Source organism: Garra rufa, chromosome 2 (genome assembly GCF_049309525.1).
Source record: "Garra rufa chromosome 2, GarRuf1.0, whole genome shotgun sequence".
In the NCBI taxonomy this organism is placed as follows: domain Eukaryota; kingdom Metazoa; phylum Chordata; class Actinopteri; order Cypriniformes; family Cyprinidae; genus Garra; species Garra rufa.
This window is the reverse complement of record NC_133362.1, coordinates 23,015,369-23,033,245: the sequence shown is the minus strand read 5'-3', so window position 1 is coordinate 23,033,245 and position 17,877 is coordinate 23,015,369. Positions and strand designations below refer to the sequence as shown.

General features: G+C 36.5%; 1 protein-coding gene across 1 annotated transcript in view; it reads right to left on the bottom strand.

Annotated features, from left to right (window-relative positions):
* The window catches only part of parga (poly (ADP-ribose) glycohydrolase a), a 47,877-nt gene that overhangs the window by 2,190 nt on the left and 27,810 nt on the right, over positions 1-17,877 (bottom strand). The window contains 5 exon segments of the mRNA XM_073835000.1: positions 517-645; positions 3,590-3,695; positions 3,918-4,026; positions 4,188-4,266; positions 12,805-12,952. Of these exon segments, the coding sequence (XP_073691101.1) occupies positions 517-645; positions 3,590-3,695; positions 3,918-4,026; positions 4,188-4,266; positions 12,805-12,952 (571 nt within the window).

The window sequence follows — 17,877 nt, the reverse complement described above, 5'->3', positions numbered from 1 at the left end:
AAAGCTCAATAAATAAGCTGTTAGGATAGGGCAATATTTGGCCGAGATACATCTATTTGAAAATCTGGAATCTAAGGGTGCAAAAAAATCAAAATACTGAGAAAATCACCTTTAAAGTTGTCCAAATTAGGTTATTAACAATGCATATTACTAATCAAAAATTACATTTTGATAGGTTTACAGTAGGAATTTTACAAAAAATCTTAATGTAACATGATCTTTACTTAATTTCCTAATGATTTTTGACATAAAAGAAAAATCAATAATTTTGACCCATACATTGTATTTTTGGCTATTGCTACAAATATACCCCAGCGACTTAAGACTGGTTTTGTGGTCCAGGGTCACATCTATATCTCTATCTATCTATCTATCTATCTATCTATCTATCTATCTATATATATATATAAAACCCACCTCCAGTAAGAACAGTACAAGCATCCATTTTTAAAATGTGCGCCAGAAATCTGAAACAGCTCTGTCCTAAAAATAATGCAAATGTAACAGGCCCCTTACCGACAGTGACACACTTGTCTTTAAGAAATTTGTACATGTCATGCACGTCCCTCATGAGTTCCTCATCTCCAAAGGTGAAGTAGGCCACATCTCTCCCCGCCTCAGAAGCCGCCATCAACTGCAGCAGAGCTGGAGGGACAAATGGACACAGCTGACAGTGAGCAAAAGTTTCAACGGGCCTGCAGCCATAAACACCATTTAGGAAGCTTTTTAAATTTCACATTCATTTCTCTTTAAAGCATGCATCCCTAAAAAGAAATGACATGCATACATTTATGCATGGATTCCTGTCATTAATGCATATGGAATATGGAATACCAAAGGAGAGAAATGCTAAATAGATTACCCCTCCCACCCCTCATTAGCACAATGAAAGGCCAATCAACTGCTGCATGCTCCATGTATGATATATTGCTGATATTCTCTGAGGGTCCAGAAGTAAATACTGATAGCTGCATAACCCAAATGACTAAACGTGCTGTAATACATCACTAATGGATTTTTTTAGTTTTGTTCTATGTTCCTAGCTATAAAGAAAATGACTAACAAATCCAATTTTTTTTTTAAAGGTAAATAATCCATGTCTAACAACCCCTATTAAGAGACTCAATCTTAGTCACCCAGCTTCAAATTGAGTCTAAAGATTTTAAATATTTAAAGAGGTTAGATGTAGCCCACTGATGGATGAACGTTGTTCAAATGAGAGCAGCCAATTACAATGGGTAATCTGTAGTCAAACCAGCGCTAAATCAACGGATTGGTCCAAAAACTCAGCCTCAAGATGAATATACTATGTGGCAAGTCATTGGGAGAAATTAACTAACCACACATACAAACACATACAGATGGCTCATGGTTCAACGATGATGAACTATCAAAGATGAAATCATCTCATGAAACAGTTTCCATCCTCACAACAGAAAACGATCAGCTGGCACAAGCTTGCCATGAATTTATGGATGAGGCTGGAAAATCAGTTGCACTTTTAATGGAAAACATAAATGTGTGTCAGCTGATCAATAACAGGAAAGTGGAAAAACATGTCTTGGGCCAAAAAGCAAAGTGAGAGAGCTTCTCTGTATTGTCTGATTACTAAAACACAACAAAACCAGAAATTATTGAAAAAAATATAGAGATACATATGCTCAACTGACTATGTATGATTACATATAGCATTTCTCATACTCCAAATTATAATGATGTGCTTATTACATTGAATTGTAGCATTTAAAATGCCGATTTGGGGTTTTATTTAGTCAGTTCACGTTCACTTTTCAAATTTACTGATAATTTGCGCACCCCCATGTCATCCTAGATGATCAAGCCTTTCTTTTTTTAGTCAAAAAAAAAATTACATTTTCTGAAGAAAACAGGATTTTTCTGCATATAGTGAATTTCTATGGTTTGAAGGTCCAAATTGCAGTTTCATTGCAGCTTTGAAGGGCTCTACACGATCCCAGCTGAGGAATAAGGGTCTTATCTAGTAAAACAATCAGCCATTTACTTAGAAAAATGTACATTTATATACTTTTTAACCACAGATGCTTGTCTTGCACTAGCTCTCCGATGCACGTCTTCACAAATTATGTAATCATGTTGAAAAGTTCACATATGTTCTTTAGTTTACTTCAAAATCATCCAACATTGTTGCTTTGTTTTTTTTTTGTAAAGGGCATTTGACTTTCTTTGCACGTCAGTACTTCTGCCTACGTCACATGTGACCTTTCCAATTAAAAGTATTTGTGGTTAAAAAGTATATAAAGTGCCTTGCAAAAGTATACATACCCCTTCATTTTTTTCACATTTTGTTTTGTTGCAGCATTATGTTAAACTGCTTTAAATTAGTTTTTCCCCACATCAATTTACACTCCATACACCATAATTATGACAAAGCAAAAACCAGATGTGCAAATTTGACAAATTTATTAAAAATAAAACACTTAAATAAGTACATTGCATAAGTATTCATACACTTAACTCAGTACATAATTGAAGCACCTTTACAGCCTCAAGTCTTTTTGGGTATGATGTGACAGGCTTTGCACATCTGCATTTGGCAATTATCTGCCATTCTTTGCCTCACCTTTTCACCTCTCAAGCTCTGTCAGCTTGGATGGGGGCTGGCAGACATTTTCTAGAGTCCTAGTTGTTCCAATCGTCTTCCATTATGGATAATGGAGGCTACATGCTTCTGTGATCCTTCAATGAAGCAGATTTTTTTCTGAACTCTTCCCTAGATCTTTGCCTTAACGCAAGTCTGTCACTGAGCTCTACAGGCAGTTATCTTGACCTCAGGACTTGGTTTTTGCTCTGATATGTATTTTCAGCTGTTAGACCTTTTCTGAGAGGTGTGTGCCTTTCTAAATCATACTCATTCAAATGAATTTGCCACAGTTTAACTCCACTCGAAGTGTAGTAACATCTAGAAGCAATATGAATGCTCCTGAGCTAAATTTTGAGTGTCCCAGAAAAGGGTATGAATACTTATGCACCGGGATCTTTTCAGTTTTTTATTTTTAATAAATTTGCACAAATGTTAAAAACCTATTTTTTGCTTTGCCATTATGGAGTAGGGAGTATAGATTGATGTGGGGAAAAAAGTAATTTAAAGTAGTTTAACACAAGGCAGCAACATAACAAAATGTGGAAAAAATGAAGGGTATGGCACTGTACATTTTTATTGCTTTAAGAAAATGACAAGACCCTTATTCCTTTGCTGGAATCGTGTAGAGCTGCATTAAAACTGCAATTTAGACCTTCGACCTGTTGGTCATCACAGAAGTCCACTACATGGAGAAAAATCCTGGAATGTTTACCTCAAAAAACGTCAGTTCTTTGCGACATGGGGGTGAGTAAATCAGGAAATTTTTATTCTGGAAGTGTTCTGGAAGTATTCTAATGAGTTATCGGCCATAAAATGATGACAATTAACAGCTAGAATCTCAATAACAGTCATAATTGTAATACTGGTGCATGAAAATTGAGACAGAACTGTCCATCTTCTGAATTGTATAACTTCACTTTGTAAGGAACAGATGATGGTTTTATTTTCCATTCCATGACCTGCATGTACCTTTGAGTCGCGTGTCGCCTCCAAATGCACCACATCCCCAGTTCCCTGTGGCAACAGCGGAGAGGTTCTCAGGGTTCACGGTATGTCGCACGAAACCGCAATATGCCTGAAAACAGGAGACATCCTTATATCATAGAGAAACAAATACAAGCTAATCACAGCCGAATACAAACGACTCATGTCATGCCTCATTAAATCCTCTAAGCAACACAGACTGGCAAGGTTAAGGAAATCAAAGGCCATTAGGGCTTGACAGAGGTCAAGGATTTGCCATTTCATGTCATCAGTGTGAAAGACAGAAGAATATCTGCTTGAAGCCTTTGCTGACCTTGTTAAGCTCCCGGGTCATTTTCTCAGGCTGAAACTGTTCCATGTAATTCCTGTATTTCAGTGCATCCACAGCCACAATCTCGGTGCACCTCCGCTGCCACTCGTCTCTGAGCATGGGAAAAGGTTTACCTTATTGTCCAAATTCTGATATTTGTATCCTTGTAGCTCGATTTTAATAGACAGTTAACTACATTTTAAAAAGTGTAGGAACCCATTTAAGAGGTGTTTCCTAACATTATTATCATGAGCAATCTATAATTGTCCTTACCTGGGGATCTCATCTTTGTGATTGGCTTTCCATTTAAAGCTCTCTGCATAGCCAGAGTACTTGCTGTATTGCTCTGTGCCTAAAGGAACACCAAATAAATAAAACAGAACACATGAGAGTGGGTAATTCATAAAACAGTATGCATCAAATTATCATTACTTGTCCAATTTTATATTAGGTGGTCCTAACTACTACTGTATGTACTTACATCAAGTACAATGTACTTATTGTGTTCAAATTGTATAACAGAACACTTATGCTGCTATTGAGGTGGGATACGGGTAAGGTTAGGGACAGGTTTGGTGGTATAAGTAGGTTTTAGAGTGGGTTAAGGATGAACAGTGTAATTATACATTTATTTGAATATACATGGAATTATTAGCAGAAATCATACCATGTGTTATACTCGCAGGAAAAGTATGCTTGAAAATAATATTTCACATCTTCCATTGCATTCATTGCCTATTTGTAAGTGCGCCAGCCACCCAATAATAGCAATAAGCTTTGTGCTTTTGGTATTTTTTTAATATAAAACAAAGTCTCAGCTTTGAAAATTGGTCAGTTTTATAGCGAAATACATACAATGCGTCTTGCAAAAATGTGTTTTTCACAATCTTTAATGAAGCGGCACAGATCTTTGTATTTATGTCAATCACTTGTCATTCTGATTACAATAAGACATTTGTTTCATTAAATTATAGTTTTCTTTGTGAAAATTCCACCACCCACCCCACAAAAAAAACAATCTTTCATTCCACATGTGTATTTATTTAAAAACAACAATAAAACCATCTAAAGGCTGAAGTGGACTCCAACTCGGCAACATAAATTATACTGTTGTCTATTCTGAGGTATATAAGTGACTATTCACAAGCTGTTTTATTCACGGTATAATACAGTAAATAATTGGAAATAATATTTAATGTCTTCCATTCATTTTTGTAGTGATTTCTTGCTTTTGATATAACACAGCTCACAGCTCAGCAAATTCTGTCAGTTAAAAACACATTATTGTAATAGACATTAAGGGTGGCACGGTACATGAAAAACAACCGAGCCGTTCGGTTCGCTTGTCTCGGTTCGGTGTGTGTGTGCGTCGCACGGTTCAACGGTTCAACGCAATGTAGCCCCGTGAGTGTCCTTTTTGCGCGAAATAAGAGGTGTGTGTAGACATACAGACAGTAAAAGTGGAGTGCTGCAGGTTACGTCACGTCACGTGTAGAAATGGCAAGTGGGAGAGATAAGTAAGGCTGCCCGGAGTTGGAGGATGCGCCAGCTATGATACGCTGTTCATCCAACTTGGCTGTGCTTTCAATTTTATTAAAGGAAAGGATGAAGCTGTTTGGCTGGTTCATGTCACATGGTCTGCGGTGAGCTTGCCGAATTTTGAAAAGTTTAAATGTTTTTATCCCGATGCGGCACGTAAGCGCCTGGAAAAAACGAGCGTGTCGCACCGCGTCGCTTCCATTACGAGCGCGCATACCACGTGTCTACATTTGAAATAACGAACTTGACGAAAAGACGCTTCATGTGAACGGCCCCTTAGCCAGGTCAGGTGTGTGGGAACATTTTGGATTTCATGATTTCATCTTAATTTGTCAGTTCATCTGAGAAGGACATCATGCCAGTGTGTTGGTAGACATGCAAGTTAATTCTTCAGTTCAATCTTTATGTGCTAAAAAGGCACACAAATTCCTGTGGAGATACACATTGTCCTGTTTTTGCCAAATAAATTAAAAGCATGTCATCAATGTCTTCTCTCTTGCTGTATCAAATCTCCCCTAGCTTTCCTCAGAGATGGTCTCAATAATGTGCTTAAAGTCAAGTCCAATTCAGTTTGTGCATGATTACATGATATAACTTTTTTTTTTAATAATGTATCCTAAATTGTGTATAATCAAGCTACATTTCATATGCCAAAGTAAATTTCTGGAGTGTTAAAGATTAAAATGAAAAATAAAAACAAGAACCGTACAGAACCGAAAACCGTGACCCTAAAACCGTGATACGAACCGTGGGTTTTGTGAACCGTGCCACCCCTAATAGACATATTGTTTGTATTTCGCTATAAAATCAACAGATTTTGAAAGCTGAGACTTTGGTGCTACCAATCTAGGCCATTTGCATGCACAATAGGCTAGAATATACTCTCAAAGTATTATAATTTTAATCTTGTAATTGCTACAAAACTATTTCTATTTTATTCTTGAAACACTTTGACATTATTGTCGTAATATTGACTTAATTCTCATAATTTCGACTTCATTCTCGTAATATTTTGACTTTATTCTCGAAATACTTTGACTTTATTCTCATAATTTCAACTTTATTCTCCTAATATTTTGACTTCATTTTCAAAACACTTTTTAATTTTGACTTTATTGTTGAAATATTTTGAATTTATTCTCGTAATTTTGACTTTATTCTCGAAACACTTCGACTTTATTGTCGAAACACTTTGACTTTATTGTCAAAACACGTCGACTTTATTCTCAAAACACGTCGACTTTATTCTCGAAACACGTCGACTTTATTCTCATAATTGACTTTGTCAAAATATTTCGACTTTATTCTCAAAAAACGTTGACTTTATTCTTGTAATTTTGACTTTATTCTCGTAATATTTTGACTTAATTCAAAACACTTTGACTTTATTCTCATAATTTTGACTTTATTGTTGAAATATTTTGAATTTATTCTCGTAATTTTGACTTTATTCTCAAAACACTTGAACTTTATTCTCGAAACACTTCGACTTTATTGTCGAAACACGTCGACTTTATTCTCGAAACACGTCGACTGTATTCTCGAAACACTTCTACTTTATTCTCATAATTGACTTTGTCAAAATATTTCGGCTTTATTCTCAAAAAACTGACTTTATTCTTGTAATTTTGACTTTATTCTCGTAATATTTTGACTTAATTCAAAACACTTTGACTTTATTCTCATAATTTTGACTTTATTGTCGAAATATTTTGAATTTATTCTCGTAATTTCGACTTCATTCTCTAAATATTACGACATAATGCTCATAATTACAATCTTATTCTCTAAATATTTCGACTTCATTCTCAAAATAGTTTGACTTTATTCTTGAAATACTACGACTTTAATCTCATCAAAGTAGGACCTAATTATTACGAATGCTTATAATATCCATATAGAAAACTACAAAGTTCTCCAGTTCTATCATAAACAACTATATTATAAAATTGGACATCTTATTATAACTAGCTAGAAGGGTTCTAATTAAACACAGCACACTATTTTCCTTCTTGATTGTTTTTTAATTGCATGTATCTGTTTTATTACTTTTAGGACGCTCAAATCAAACCACTTGCTTAAGTGACCGTAACCTGATGGAAAAACCACTTCCAGACACTGCGCATCTCCCAACTATCATGAAGACCTCCAGAATCCTCCTCCCTCACCTTAATCTAATTAGCGTTTGTGGCCAGTTTCAGTGGCACTCTGACAAAGAGCACTCGCAAGATTAAAATCCAGTCCCCGTACCAGCGCTTCAGCATTTCTGCCAAGTCTACTGACGCAGAAAGAGTGCATTAAGGAGCCTGTGTCATGATGCATTACTGGCAGAATATGATTTGCTGCAAAGGCGAGTTGCAGTGCAATAGAAACGGAGATGACGATGAATATTTTGTTTGTTGTAATAACCGTGATGGAATGGCTGGATCCATTAGAGAAGGCCGTTCCCGCAGTCATTCATTGTGGCCAGAGGTAATACCGCTAAGTGGAAGGAAGGGGCAGCAGGGGTGAGAGAGAGAACGTAAGTGAAAGGGAGAGAAATGACTAATATCTGAGCTTGGTTCCGTGTGAGGGTATTTTGTGACTGGGGTGGAAAGCGCCAAGTTCACAGTGACTTTGAAGCTGATTTCCAGAATTATAACTCACTAACACCTTTGAAAATGACTTCTCAATGGTTTATAACCACTTCTATGCCATAACTGTTAAATCTTTTCTACATTTCCAGGAAATGCCATAGTTGTCTGAAAGCCACAATATTTTGATTAATCAACAGTTTGTACATCAGGAAGACGATGGAGGGCATGGATGGATTAGAAATGAGCGGGACAGCAGGTGTGCGAGTGGGCATCAGCCAATCACAGTGATGTGACTACAGTCATTCCTTAAAAATAAGGAGAGCATTCAACTAAGCAAACCATTCTCTGTAACAGGTGAAAGATTCGACTCTCTTGTCAATCGTAAACCAACATGTTTTTTTAGTGACAGGTTCTGTAAGTCTCAGCCTCAGACGTCACACCCGTGAACCAGCTGAATGTCTGATGCATATGCCACACAAAATTGGAAAAACTTCAGGAGTTTCAAAGTTGTCAACGGATGACCTGTGTGTCACGTTCTTTAACATTCCGCCTGAGAACAAAAATGCCGTAAAGCCAAACCCCCTCACGGAAGAAGACAGACGTTGTGTTTACAATCGTGACAATGAGCACTTATCGGGATCAACTAAATGCTGGATTTATTTGCCACGCCCCTAAACATGATGTGGCACAAAGTGAATCAAAGTGTCATATGGCCTCTTGGCCATTCAAAGTGGACAAGGTGCCCACACATTCTGCCGTCAGTCTGAAGGTTTGGCTACGCAAGACTACAGGTTCTGTGTAATGTCTTTCTGACTTTGAATGTAGGAAAACCCAAAGCTCACTTTGTATCCTGTCTGCATCACCAGATAGGAAAACAAAGACACATGGCACATCTTGATGTCAGCCTTGGAAGAACCTTTTTTATATAACCAGGTAGGAGGTCATACATTTCAGTTTCTCTAAGCCGTCACAGTTTTGCAGGCTCAAATTTCACTTGAGAGATACTAATAATTTACAGGAACATTTATGACACATCAGAGTTATTATAGCAACTAAAAAAAAAACTGTTACCAGAAATAAAATATTTGTTAACTGAAATAACAACAAATTATTTAATTTTATTTTATTTTAGTTTTATTAATCTTTGTGCATTATGTTACTTAGTGAATAATTATTATTTAAAAAAAACTAACAACAAAAATGACTAAAACATTGACTAAAACTAAAGTGAAAATAAAATACATAAAAAATAAAATTAAATAACAAAAAACTATAATACAGTATATCTGATACTAAAATAACACTGACACATTAAGTAATTATTCTTCTATGTAATTATTTGTAACTATTTAAATGGAAAGGTCAACCAAAAATGTTTATTAAAATAGAAATAAAATAAAAAGTAATTATATTGATAAAAATCAGTTTTTTTGCCTATATATTAAAAGCCAATGTTCACCAAAATGGAACATTCTCCAAAACATCAAATATCTTATTTATTGTTTGTTTTACAGATGAAAGAAACATAATATTGTGTCAGTTAATGCAGTGTGGCAGCTCTTGTTAGCTGCATTACATCACACTTTTTGACAATCATTTGTGATTAACTTGATGAACTTTAAAAACTACTTTGATTGAGCCACTTGAATTTTGATATTAATCATTTTAACTGCTTTACAAATTGATTCATTATCAAACTTACACTCAAAATAGTTCTTAAGAATCCATAACCAGTAATAAAGACAAATAGCCATCAGGTAACCTACATTATCAGTCAAAATGTTTTGAACAGTAAGATTTTTAATGTTTTTTTAAAGAAATCTCTTCTGCTTACCAAGCCTGCATTCATTTGATCCAAAGTACAGCAAAAACATTTTTTTTTTTTTTTTACTATTTATAATATCTGCTTTTTTATTTGAATATATTTTCAAATGTAATTTATTTGTGATTTCAAAGCTGAATTTTTTGCATCATTACTCCAGTGACATGATTCTTCAGAAATCAGTGTAATATGTGACTTAGTTTAACTGTGACTAAGGTTACATTTTACAAAACTGAGATGTATACAGCACATGAAAGCTCAATAAATAAGCTTTCTATTGATGTATGGTTTGTTAGGATAGGACAATATTTGGCCGAGATACAACTATTTGAAAATCTGGAATCTAAGGGTGCAAAAAAATCTAAATACTGAGAAAATCACCTTTAAAGTTGTCCAAATTAAGTTCTTAACAATGCATATTACTAATCAAAAATTACATTTTAAAATATTTATAGTAGGAATTTTACAAAAAATCTTCATGGAACATGATCTTTACTTAATTTCCTAATGATTTTTGGCATAAAAGAAAAATCAATAATTTTGACCCATACAATGTAATTTTGGCTATTGCTACAAATGTACCCCAGCGACTTAAGACTGGTTTTGTGGTCCAGGGTCACATATGATTTCTGAAGAATCATGTGACTTCTGAAGAATCATGTAAAACTATTTCAAAATGTTACTGTTTTTGCTGTACTTCGGATCAAATAAATGCAGGCTTGGTGAGAAGAAGAGATTTCTTAAAAAAAAAAAAAAAAATTACTGTTCTGGTAGTGCATGTACTGCTAATACCTAATTGGCTAGTATTAAAACCTCTTTAAGTTTATTTTTAAAACGAGCAGCAGGGATCACATATGCTACAACCAAAGTGAGGAGGTGAAGAGACAAACCGTCTGTAATGTATCGAATGCGGGACACTTACTCATGAATTGGGCTCCTCTCCAATCCTGCCACTCAGTCAAAGAGCACAGTTCATAAAGGAGGAACAGAGTGATGGTAGAAAAGCACAGAGACAGAGAGAGACACAGAGGAAGAGGGAGAGATATGTAGTGAGAGGAAAGGGGGGGTTGTCACTTAACGTGTTGACTCAAGCACAGTGAGTTGGAGGGTGAAAAATAGGGCAATTCAGCTAGAGAGAAATGAGGAATAACAGGGCTGCCCTGAGTCCAGCGTGAATCAATGTAATGGATTTACGTTCAAATTGGATGAGGAGGGAAGATTGGGGGAAGGGGTTGGTAAGAATGGAGCAGAATGTATACACAAGCTTCAGCGAGAAATGGCAAATTGCTTGTGGCAAAAACACGTGAGGTGCTATTCAGCTCAGTATAAGTAGTGTTAGAGAAGTCTGATTACTGTGACTGACTTCATTAGCGGATGAAAACAAACCTGATCTGGTCCAATAATCGGATCTTGCGTTAAACATAAATACCTAATAACATCCATGATTACTCTACTCTGTCCTGATTCAAACCCTGAAAAATAGGTTGAATGGTTTTGTGATGCATGTTTCTATTCTATCTCTATGTTTTTTTGAATATCTATAATATTTGTTCAAACATTGTACTGAAATACTGTGACAGTGTCATCTATGAACAGTGTCCACTTTGTGAATGAATGAAACGCAATCTGATTCACTCAATGAACCACTGAATTCCTTGTGGGCATTTTATGGAAGCCAATTTCTGCTACTGAATAAAAACTAAAAAAGGTAATTACAATCTCAGAATTCTGACTTTTTTGATCTTTTTGATTCTGATCTTTTTTTCTCAGAATTGTGATACAAACTTACAATTGTGAGTTATAAAGTCAAAAAAAAAAAAAAAAAAAAAGTAAAAAAATTGCAAGTTTATATCTCACAAATCTGGCTTTTTTCCCCTCAGAATTGTGGATTCTGACTTTAGAACACAAAATTATGAGTTATTAAGCCAGAACTGTGAGATATAGGCCCGGTTTCACAGACAGGGCTTAGACTAAGCCAGGATTAGGCCATAGATCAATTAGGACATTTAAGTAATTTTTATAAACATGCTTAGAAAAAAACATTACTGGTGTGCATCTTAAAAAATATATATATATATACATATATATATATATATATATATATATATATTTTTTTTTTTAAGATCAGTCAGTGCAAGTTTATTTCAGTTGAAACAGCTCAGACTTACATTTTAGTCTAAGACTAGGCTTAAGCCCTGTCTGTGAAACTGGGGGATAAACTCACAAATTTGAGAAAATATCAGTCCCCTTACTTATTTTCCGCTCAGAACTGAACTCTAGTCTTCAGCGTCACATGATCCTTCAGAAGTCATTCTAATACGTTGATTTTTCAGGATTCTTTGATGAATAGAAAGATACAAAGATCAGCATTTATCTGAAATAAGTTTTAAGTTAAGCTTTTGTAACATAATACCACTAAAAAGGAGTCAGTATAATTGTTTTTATTAATTTTTAGAAATTAATACTTTTATTTAGCAAGGATGCTTTAAATTGCTTAAAAGCGATGATAAAGACATAATGTTACAAAATTCTATTTCCGACTGGAGTAATGAAGCTAAAAATGTAGCTTTGAAATCACAGGAATAAATTACATTGTAAATATATTCGAATAGAATAGGTATCATAAATAGTAAAAATATTCCAAATTGTACAGTTTTTGCTGAACTTGGATCAAATAAATGTAGGCTAGGTGAGCAGAAAAGACATCAAATCATTAAATTCCTTATGATTCCCAAGCCAGCTCATTATATAATACGCCATAGGCTCATCCAAGTGTACAAAAAGCTAATATTTTTACACCTTTTAGAAAACAGGTGTTTGAACAGCTAGAAGGGAGGAACACGACACTTGAGTGGTGGCTGAGATCAATCAGACAGAGATGTGTGATGGTGTACAGGACAGACGGGAGGGAGGAGCGGACCGATTCCACTGCTGTGCATGTGTGTGTGCTGACCTGTGATGATGAGGCACTCGTTGTGGTCCAGAGCTTCCGTGAAGAGGCGTGATACGATGAGCTCAGGGTTGATGATGAAGCGTATCTCCTCCTGGACCAAACCCATACCTGTCACCCCTCCACCCACCATCCTATTGGCAAAGTCCACCTGCAGCACAAATAAAAACACATATTCATCTTCTGCAAAATTGTTCAGCTGGTCTAAAGGGTAAAAAAATATATTATTTCATCCTTGGTGTGAAATGATATTACGGTACAGAGATCTATGATACTTGTCTGAACATGCAAATGGTCAGACTGTAAGCCAGGATGTTTGTCCAGTATGTCACCAGAGATTATAGGTTCTGGGTAAGGGACAGGGTGCTAAAATGCACAGGGGTGGAAAATAGAGTGCTCTACCTGGCTGTGCGTAAAACTACAAAAAGATGAGTAAAGTAAAAGAAGGAAAGAATTTTCTGCACAGTTCTGGAGACCTTCAATTTGTGTACAATTTTTGGTGCATGTACAAATCCAAAATTAACTTTTTGCTACACTTGCTGATGGGCAAATAAATTCAGAAAAAGTAATGGCCATAAATATTTCTCATCAGCCATAAAATTGTAATTGTTACAAAACAAAAATCAAAATCTCTGGGTATAAAAAATATCAATGAGGTAAATACATTTTAAATGATTAATAATTATAATTAATAATAAAGGTAAAACACATGCAGAACATGGTTCTGTACATTGTGACCCTGCAGGTTGCTGCCAAGGCCAAACGTCCACTCCTTCTTTACTGACTAATGGATCTATTAAGGACTAGCCATTAGCCATGAAGGTCAGATAACTCAAACAAATGGGTAAATATGTTCACAGCTTCCAGGCAGACCATTTAAGCCTTTGTCTTATTTAATACTCTATACTATATTATAGTTACCAGTGGTATATATTAGTATTCATATACCATATTAGGGCTCAACAATAGGGGTGGCCTAATGTTTTCCAGAAAAAGTGATTTTTATTAGGAGCAGAAGCGTGTAGCACTAAAACCCTATTGTAATTGTTAGAATGGTCACTGATCAGCGATCTTCAAGTAAAACTGAGCATGCAGACCAAATCTTAAGTTGTAGAGACTTAAAACTTGGAGGTATGGTAGTACTCACACCGCCTACAGTGTGACCAAAGTTCGCCTCAATCAGCCTGACGGGGGAGCTACAGCGAACAAAAGTACGAAATCGCACATAACTTCTAAACCATCAGATTCAATCGTGAGCTGCAAAATTTTCAGGTATTTCACATTTTTTGAAAAACTACTTTTGCGATCTAGTACTTGATTTTTACAGTTGATCAGAATCAAATCAGTGCAGAAAGATTCTCGAATATCAATAATTATCCAAACAAAGTTGAACTTTCGACTTATCGTCGTAAAGGGATTCCAAAACATTCGAAAGGGGCAGGGCCACTTTTGGTAAAATGCCTATAACGATATCTTTGCCAAACTCAGAACACTTATGTACAAGCTCAATCTGAGGTCACAGGACAAACATCTCAAAAAACATGGCTGACATTAGCCGCCGAAGTTTGAGCAGCCATTAGGCAAGGTTAACAGAGGCCAACCGGAATGAAACTCAGTGGGCCTGTCTGACTCATAACACCAAAGGTCTAAAGGAATTGTGAAAGAAATTGTCCACTGGGAGGATATCGCATTTTTCAAATGTGCAAACAATTGTGTGTCATGTTTTTTTGCACATACGCACGATATTCACATCATACGATAGAACTCCTCATTCCAGACAACTTTGCCTCTAGAACCACTGCTGTCAATCAAACCCTTTGTTAATGATAGAGACGATGTCAAAAACCTACTGACATTTGCTCAATCTGGAAAAAACCCTGCAGTACAACTTTCTGGACTCCCTAGGTCAATAATTATCAAAAAAAATGTTGAAATGTACCCTTTGGGAGGCTATAAGGGGGTCGTTTAGAAAAAGGGCCTGTCAAAATTTACCCAAAATCCTAAGGCCTGAAGGAAAACTCAAAACTTCATGGTGAACACATGCGACATGTGATTCTAAACAAGCATGCAAAGTTTTAAGGAGATCAGAAAACAACTAGCACTTTAACAGTCATAAATGTTAAAAACATCAGATTTCTAAGGCAAATTACCTGTATTTGCCAAGAATGCTTTTTTTTTTTTTCAATCATTGATTTAGGTGGTTACAGACTTGCTAAACAATGTATTTTACCACATTTGCTTAAATACCTCAAAGCGATTGCAGCTATATTATTGTATTTTTGTAAAGAAAACTAATGATGAATATAACAGCATATTGAAATATCCTGACATAAAATTAAAAATAGTTTGCACTGCTATTTATCATATTTGTGGCACTAAAATGTTGAAAAGGGCAAAAAAGAATTCTTAATAAAACAACTGACCTTAAGATTAAATGCAGGAGAAAATAAATAAATATACATAAAACACATTTAATGCATAATTATATGAGTTACAGTTACATGAGTGATGGATTTGTGGCACTGCTAAATTCTGTTGTGAAATCCATTTCCTCAGTGCTGTGTCCTAATGTTATGTATTTTTATATTTGAGAGATGGAGTGTGGGCAGCAGTGGTAATATTGGCCCAGGACAGCTTTGAAAAGGTAAACAGGGGAAGTGTAGGACCCCTTTGAGGCTGTGTTTTGCAGGCTGTCAGGCCGGACTCACTGGGCCACAGCCTCCTCAGTGAGATGGAGGAGAAAAGGGGAGGGAGGTTGGCAGGCTGCCAGATGATCTCGCTGATCAGGTCACTCAACTCCAGCTCCGACCGCCCCGCCTCTCCTCAGCACTACTGACAACCTGTCAGACCATCCCCACCCTTCCGGAAACATCCGTCAATCCGGCCGGCAGGACCCCGGGCTCCTGGGACCTCCCAGGGCTGTTCATGTGTGCCCATCAGCTGTCAGGGTGTGCCCTGCCCCAACTGGGGAGAGATGGGAAAAGAAGAGCAGGGCAGAAGACCCCGGCAGACAGACTCTGCAATGAACTCTAGAGGTGCAGGGAAGGACGTGAACGGGGCCAATAGATCTGCAGAACCTCAGTCAGCTGGGTCAACGCTGAGATGTTTAGGTTGTTGTTGTTTGTTTTTTGACACGTTATGTCAAATATGAATGTAATACTCATAAAAACAAAACAAAACAAAAAAATCTAGCTATATCAACAAAAATGCTCTTTGCTATATTACCAAAAGTGTTGAGCGGTTTGACTAAAAATCTGTATCACTTTTTTTTTAGATTCAGGTGGTTTGACGGTTCATCAAGGTTTGTCACTGACTGTGCTACAAACAGCATGAGTAGTTTTTGATGTAAATTAGATTGTATAATTGCAAATTTTAACGCAAAACAGAATGGTCTGAACTTAGCCTGGTGTTATTATGCTACATAAAACATATCTGAAACAAAAACTCTCTGACAGCAGGTGGCGCTTATGGAACAGCAGCAATACAGCTTTTACTCAATTACCGTTGTAAAAAAAGCAGCGCTGCACTTTTAAATGCTACATTAAGATGCATTATACAGAGATAAAATGAAAAGAAAATACCATCTAAACTTTTCTGTAGACAGTCAGTTCCCCTCAAAGATACATTCATATAAACCCCTCACCCTTAGTATTTAGACTTTTCTTCCTATGTTTCGTGCATCGTGAACAGTGAGCTTGAGTATTTTCTCCTCTTTGCGCTCGGCTTCAGTATCTCTGGCTTCTGTTAACAGACCTTTACAGTTGGTTTATTTGCCCAGTTAAAGATTTAATTGCGTGTTATTAATAGTTCTCTAAGCGTTAGTCAGAAGTGCATGCAGTTAAAAGGGATCTCCTCTCAATAATGTTGTTTAGGCACCTATACAGTATGCCAGCTTTTTTTAAAAATCATACAGGGGTTCAGCACCAAATCAACGGGGGACGGAGGCGCTAGAGAGATCAAAAGTACGAAATCGCTCATAACTCCTAAATCGTCAGTCGTAGGCTCAAGTGCCTTATGTTGTTGGAATCCTTGGCTCATGCTGGACAAAGATGGAATACCTACTTTTGCAAACTAGTCCTAGGTTTTTCGCCTGATCGGAATCAAACCAGTGCAGAAAGATTCTCTGGAGTGTGAATATCAATAATTATCAAAAAAAAGTTAAAGGGATAGTTCACCCAAAAATGAAAATTTGTTGTTTATCTGCTTACCCCCAATGCATCCAAGATGTAGGTGACTTTGTTTCCTCAGAAAAACACAAACGAAGATTTTTAATGAAAACCGGTGCAGTCTGCCAGCCTTATCATGGACCTGGATGGGCACCAAACCTCTAAAAGTAAACAAAAACATGCACAGACAAATCCAAATTACATCCTGCGGCTCGTGACAATACATTGATGTCCTAAGACATGAAACGATCGGTTTTTGTGAGAAACTGAACAGTATTTATATCATTTTTTACCTTTGATACACAGCCACGTCCATCTCTCCTGAGCACGAGTTTGGCATCAGTCACGTCACGTGCACGCGCTCTGTCGTAGAATACGCAAACGCCGGAAGCGATCTGTCGCATGAATACGACACTCATTGTTTCCACAGTGCACAGAGATTGTGGGTATAGCGGCTATTCAAAATGGTAATTACTTGCGCGTATCCTGATTGTTTAAACCGATTTAAAGCTAAAAGATTACGTTTGCTTGTGCAAACTCATCCGGGACTTTTCACTGATTTCCCCTTACGGCGTTTGCGTATACTACGCCAGAAGCGCGTGCACATGTGACGTGACTGATGCCAAACTCGTGCTCATGACAGATGGACGTGGCTGTGTATCAAAGGTAAAAAATGATATAAATACTGTTCAGTTTCTCACAAAAACCAATCGTTTCGTGTCTTAAGACATCAATGTATCGTCACGAGCCGCAGGGTGGAATTTGGATTTGTCTGTGCATGTTTTTGTTTACTTTTAAAGGTTTGGTGCCCATCCACTTCCATGATAAGGCTGGCAGACTGCACCGGTTTTCATTAAAATTCTTCGTTTGTGTTTTTCTGAGGAAACAAAGTCACCTACATCTTGGATGC